Below are 6,874 nucleotides of genomic sequence, written 5' to 3' on the forward strand. Positions count from 1 at the left end.
CATAAACAAAACAGGCAAAAAAATGTGCGTTTGATAAAAATTGGTTAAAACATACTTTGTACATTAATATTTTTATTTAACAAATTAACGATTTCGATGTTGTACCAATGTACGTTAAAATATCTTAACTTTATTTGATATTTTTTTTAACATTAAAAAAAGTTACGCTTATGTACCCTTCCGTGGACCGTGTAAACCTAGGTTCCAAAGTTTGCTTAAAGAAAAAAAATACTTTAAATTAAAAGTTTCAATATTTTTGTATTTTTATTAGTTACTTACATCCTCAGCTGAATCCGGTTAGACTGGAAGCCGACCCCAACATGATTGGGAAAAGGCTCGGAGAAGGAGGCTAGTTACTAACATCTTATAGTTGACATTTTACATTATTATGAAAAATCAACACACAATATAAATACATTATTATAACCTGGTTCATTAGCGAAAGGAATCTTAAATGGCGACGCTTATCATGTTCTCTCGCCCGCACACTAATGCCGTCTATACTCACTCTCGCGTGTACCGTAAACAGAAAAAAACATCACGCCAGTTTTCATATAATTCAAATTCATCATACAATTCATATTCTCCGATAAGTTCAGCTTTATCAGAACACCAAACACAGACTGGATTGATTGATTTAACATCTCGCCAATTACCAAATATTTCCGGTGAACCATTTCAAAGCAATTACGGTGAAATCGACAAGAATAATTTCGATGAATTGGCAAACTTACCTTAAAGTTAGTGCTAATTTTTCTTTCACTGATATTCTTCCCTTTGCTTGCATTGATTTTTTCAGTAAATTTAATACGTAATCAAATTGTGTTTTATTCAGCCGATAAAGGCCTACGCAGACCGGGACGGAATGGCAAGGGATTTTAATTTTTACTTATGGATATTCAACCGTACTGTTACAGAAATACGACATAAATTGCTATGCTTTAAAATAATGCCGTGGCATTGAAAGGGATTTAATCGAAAAGACACGCCACAGGCTCCCGTGGCGGGATGCCGCGGCATACTGCGGTAGGCAACGGCATGACACGGACTCCAGCGCTCGTCACAGGCTCCCGTGGCGGGATGCCGCGGCATACTGCGGTAGGCAACGGCATGACACGGACTCCAGCGCTCGTAGTAATATACTGCGGGGTGCGGCGGTGGGGGTAGAGAAGCGGGGAATGCACACCATTGACCATCCATTTGCGCCCACGTCTTTGACGACTGTGTACCTACGTGTTTTTTTCGGAGACCAGTTTTTTACGTTTTTTATTCCAACATGGAGGAAAAATTCATAACATTAGTTCAAGCCTATGATTATTTATATAATATGTCATCAAAACATTATATGAACACTCAAATGAAGAACAATGCGTGGAGAATAATTGGGACAGAAATGAATAAAACAGGTAAATATTTTTGCAATATAATTATATTTTAATACTTCACACGGTATTAATGTCTATTTACAATATCGTACACATCGTATACATGCTAAAATGATATTATCAATATATTTTGGTTGAACCTGAATTCCTTTTTGACATAATTCGAAACGTTCTTGAAGTATACCAAATGCATCGACGATACGCCTGGCTCTACTCAAACGATAATTGTATATTTCATGGTCTGTGCCGTCGGCTTGACCATGTGAGATTACACCTTCATTCTAACCCTTGGAAAACCTATAGATCCTTGCGTTCAGTGTCCTCTTGCGTCTGTCTAGTCGCGGCCGCTGCTACCCCGCACCGCGCGGGGTGTGACGGGGGAGCGCGGGCGGTCGCGTCGCCAGTACGCTTTCGTTATTCCCGCGGAGTGCGTGTATTTCCTTGCGAAAATAATATTTATTAAAAAACGACGTGTGTCGTTCGAGACCAATATCTAAAGCCGCGTACGCACGTACGAACAAATTTGTTGCGTTACATGATATGCAACAACTTGGTTCGCACGTGCGTACCACTATCGAACATCGAACACTCTGTTTGTCAAACATGTTCGCGGCGATCCTTGTAGTGTGTTCTGTATGGACGGTGTTCGAAGCGCTTTAATAACTTCACATTCGACCACTTCCAACGGCGCCGTCATGGCTACTAAGATAGAGTTCACGACTGATGTTCGCGAACTCGACTCGAACTATGTTTGCGTTCGTGTTCGAATATGCCGTCCATACGTACGAACCAAATGTTCGGGTCTGGTGTTTGTGTTCGCTATGTTCGTGTTCGTACGTGCGTACGCGCCTTAAGTTCGCTAATTAGTTGTAAAGTGTTTAAGTGTTTATTACTACTGTGGATTGCTGTCGTTAAAGGTACGTCGTTTGTTTTCATTATAATTTTTCTTTATACTTACCCATGCTCCTTCCGCAACAAACAGAATATAGGTACCTACTTATTTTAATAGACTCTTAGAAAAGTAGACCTAGTTGTGAAACGAATATAACATAGATTACCTACATAAGTAGGTTATTGTTACAAGTAGATATTTTGTTGCGGAGGGAGAGGGTATGTAATTGGTGATACAGGTAATTAAGATAGCTGGTGACTCGGAACCAATTCCAGTCATTCTGTTGGAGCCTATAAATTCACTCAACGACACTTAGTCTCGAATTATTTTATTTTACAACCCGATTCGTTCTATACAATTGGGTAGCGGTTTATAAGAACATTGTGCTGCGCGCTCCGGCCCACACAGGTCATTATAAAAAACCGAACGCCTCGATTTGACGACCCATACGGTCCGACTCGAGGAGCCACACGGCTCAATTCGAGGAGCCGCACGGCCCAATTCAAGGAGCCGCACGTCCCGATTCGAAGAGCCGCACGGCCCGATTCGAAGAGCCGCACGGCCCGATTTGAGGAGCCGCACGGCCCGATTTGAGGAGCCGCACGGCCCGATTTGAGGAGCCGCACGGCCTGGTTTGAAGGACCGTCCAGCCCAGTTTAAGGAGCCGTTCGGCCCGATTGGAGGCGTCGTCACTCTAATTTTGTCAATCTTTTGTCACAGATGGCGGTGCCGAAAGAACCATCGTCACTGGAGGACCTCTTAGAGTGGGAAACAGATGATCCAGATGACAATCTAATTTTGGAACGAATAAAGAAGTTGGCTTCGACCTATCTACCTGATGGATGGCGCCAATGGAAGATTATACCTCATACCAAAGAGGATCTTTTAGGTTCGCACCTGGACCCTCTTGTGCTGAATAAAATCCGCTTCGCTCTCCCGACGGTCGAACTTGCTAGAGCCTTCTGTCCAGAATGTACCTCCCTCTCTGAGAAAACCTACAAGGATATGAAGATTAGAATGCTTGGGTGGCCTTTGTGTGTGGGGCTTATAATTGGCCCACCGTCCATTGGATCTAGAATCAGAGGTTCCGCCGTTCAAAATGAACTGATCGTAGCATCTCTAGCAGAATTAAAACCTTTGCTCTTAAGCAGAAAGGAGGCGTCGAGGGAGCTTGCAGATAATGAAGATGTAGATGACTCATCGACGCTTCGCTCCACGTCGTCCAAATCTAAAAAGCTCACAAGGATAGATAAGCTAGAACAAAATTTTAGCGAGATGAAGGATATGTTCTCCAGCATCATGGCCAGGTTTAGTAGCAATGTCGACGATGATTCCGAAGCAGAGGCGGCTTACCCTTCTTCTGATGAAGATGGCATGATGATACAGGAAGAATATCCAAGACGGAACGAGACACTAGAATCTTTAGACTGGAAGGCCCCAGCTCTGACACCAGAGGATGATGATGGAGATTTTGATTTCTCCCCTCAAACTAAAGAACAGGAACCTCCAATTCCAACACCAAAGGCACACATCGAAGAGCAGGGTATAAAATGCATGAGATTGGGCGAGTTGGCGTACAAACAGATCCGGTACGCTGAGGTCCAGAAAAAGCTGCAGGCGTTTCCAGTTTTCCATGCCTCGAAGGTTAACCCGTCTCTAATAAAACTTAATCCGGCAAATGCTTCATCTGTTTCTCTAGCCAAGCAGGAATCTTCTTTTGGCACAATCTTACATGGGTTGCTGCTGCAACGCGAGGCCCTTACTGGTGCTATTAAGGAGCTCTCAACCAAGCATCCTTCTCTAAAGTTGGACATAAAAGAAGCGCTGTCAGGACCAAACGCGGCTTTCAAACTTAACTTAACCTTTCGTGTGTTTTAGACGTGGATCCACGTTCGAAAAATCTTTACCCTCGTGTGCCTAAGCGTGGATCCACGTCCAAACCTAACAAACTTTTTAAATGCGATTTTGTTCACTATTCTTTGGACTTTTTAGTCGACTTTTTTTGCATCGAAAGTGTACTGAATTAATCTGTCACGGGCGGCCATTAGACTGAATGTATTACGTCATGTCAATCCCGTTTGACAGGATAAACAATTTCATTTTGGTGACGCGTGCGACCGGTGAAATTCCTTCTCCTGGATTCTAACGACAATAAACATCTGTAAGTATTTCTGTCTATTTATCTTTTGTTTATATTGTGTAGAACATAAAACAATTCGAAAACAAACTATTCTTAACTTGATTTATGATATTTCTATGATCAAATGTCTCTCGAAAAAATTTCTGTCAATATTTTGATTTTCATACCGATTTATATTTGTATTTATCTTAAAAAAATAACGTTATTATATATCATTACTAATATTATAAACGCGAAAGTTTGTATGTATAGATGTATGGATGTTTGTTACTCTTTAACGCAAAAACTACTGAATGGATTTTAATGAAACTTTACAATAATATAGCTTATACATCAGAATAACACATAGGCTACAATTTGTAAACATATTGTTCGAAATACTAAACCTGCGCAGACGAAGTCGCGGGCACCAGCTAATATCATTATAAAGGAAATTTCATTAACTTTCGAATTGTGTAAAACTTTTAGTACACTTTTATCAGAATATGAAAAATAATTGTCATTTTCGAAGGTCATGCAAAATGCACGCACACATTCTCATATTAAGGACTTGCATTTACGTGAAATGTATGACGCAATCGATTGGCGTCTTTTTACGTCAGTCTTGATGTTTTTGTACAGTATGTTGTTTTGTTTGAATTTATTGATATTTTCAACTATACATTATAACTACAGTGTAAAATGTATAAAGCGACAATGAAATGGATTGCGCATTTTTTGGGATATGAAAAAACAATATTATTTTACTATTACAATATTATTTACTAATAAACGATACGATACACAATCAAGATATAAAAAAATAACTGGTGTTGTTATTCGATTTCGCTCACGTAAAACTACTAGCGTTTCATACAAGTTTTTAATATTTGTTTGAACTATTTTTCTGCATACGGTTTCACTCGCGTTCCTAGTATCTATCTTAACTTTATAATATTATAAAAGCGGAAGTGTCAATAAGTATCAATAAATCATAAGTGGTTTTCTCTTCTTTTTAGGAAATCATCATGGTTGTGGTCCTGGATCTTGACTGGTTTTTGTATAAACGCGACTATATTTCCTGCTATAAGGGAGAGAGTATGTGGCCATGGGAGGATACGCATTTCTTGCGGGCAAATATTTGTCATATTTGCCACACGAAAGTTAATAACTCGATAAGGCACTTCCGCGTCCTCATAAGTAGAAGTACGATTCGTCGACTTCTACTATCAAAATTTTTCTGGTGCAAATGTGGTTATAGTGTGTATGATCTCATGAATGAATGAGAATGTTGCTCATAAATTCTTATTTTTAATTTGATTCTTTTTTTTCAAATTCATTGATCAGATCATTACAGAAGAATATGTTTTTATTTCCAAAATTAAAATTGATTTCTTAATCAAATTAACTCCAATAACCTATTAAATGGCATAATTAACTGGTAAAAATTCTGTTTTTATTACTTTCACTCTGTCATCATTTAAATAAATAAATAAAAAACTAATCTATACTAAATAACCGTAGGTAATGGAGCCAGACCGAAATATTGACGACGTCGGGCGTCCCGAAGCCAGCACTTCAAAAAGTGTGGTATGTAGCTAATAAATATTTGTATCAAATATTTTTGTTAGTTAGGGAATTGTAACTTGGAAATATATTTTTTAATTTTCATCTTTGCAGGGCCACGGCAGGCATTTTCCGGATGACGGCGATTATGATTGGCAGCCTAATGAGAGACCTCATAAACTATTTTTTTTAACTTTTTATTTTTAGACGCACATTCTCCCTCTGATTAATTATAAATTAATATGAATATATTTGTCACGTTATCAAATGGAATTATAATAAATGGCGATTTACTCTTTTAGATACTCAGTGGGCAATTAGCAGAGGATCTAAGATTGGATTCGGGCAGTGAGGAAGAGGAGGATCCTATGTCGCTAGAGGAGCTTCGAGCTACCCTGGAAGAGACAGTGGAAGATCCTGAGGAAGATTTCGAAGAACACGAGAGGCTGTCTGAATCTTTCAATTGGTCAAGCGACTATAGTACATTTAGGTCAACCGGAGGTTTATTCCCAGGCTAGCGAGGGCGGTCCCAATATTGAGGAAACAGATCCTCTGAAGTTATTCACTCATGTTTGGGATCACGATATAATGAACAGTATTGTGGCACAGACCAACGAGTATGCCTGGCAAACAATAGCGCAAGCATCCGAGTCTCCGGACGGTATTTCGGCCCATTCTCGATTGAACGATTAGGTAGAAACCTCTACTGATGAGCTGTACAAGCTCTTTGCGGTGATGATTTTTATGTCGCTGATCGTCGCAGGACGTGTGAGTGAATACTGGAGCACGGGTACCCTGGCCATGCCAGGTTTTCGTAGGCTTATGAGTATAAAACGGTACTGGCTCCTCATGCGTTTCCTGCACTTTGTCGATAACAATACTATCAGTATTCATGGTTCCAATCGTAAAGTT

The 6,874-nt window shown here is 39.7% G+C and overlaps 1 protein-coding gene across 1 annotated transcript; it reads left to right on the forward strand.

Moving 5' to 3' along the window:
* The first annotated feature begins 1,435 nt into the window (after window positions 1-1,435).
* On the forward strand, window positions 1,436-4,579 carry LOC126054835 (uncharacterized). The gene is made up of 2 exons (XM_049841670.2): window positions 1,436-2,302; window positions 2,998-4,579. Exon 2 carries the CDS (start codon window positions 2,998-3,000, stop codon window positions 4,153-4,155), a length of 1,158 nt encoding a protein of 385 aa, XP_049697627.2. The 5' UTR covers window positions 1,436-2,302; the 3' UTR covers window positions 4,156-4,579.
* The last annotated feature ends 2,295 nt before the right edge of the window (window positions 4,580-6,874 follow it).

This window comes from Helicoverpa armigera, chromosome 19 (assembly GCF_030705265.1).
Source record: "Helicoverpa armigera isolate CAAS_96S chromosome 19, ASM3070526v1, whole genome shotgun sequence".
NCBI lineage: Eukaryota > Metazoa > Arthropoda > Insecta > Lepidoptera > Noctuidae > Helicoverpa > Helicoverpa armigera.

Excerpts from the sequence above, each read along its gene's own strand:
- LOC126054835 (XM_049841670.2), top strand. The coding sequence starts at position 2,998 with ATGGCGGTGCCGAAAGAACCATCGTCACTGGAGGACCTCTTAGAGTGG.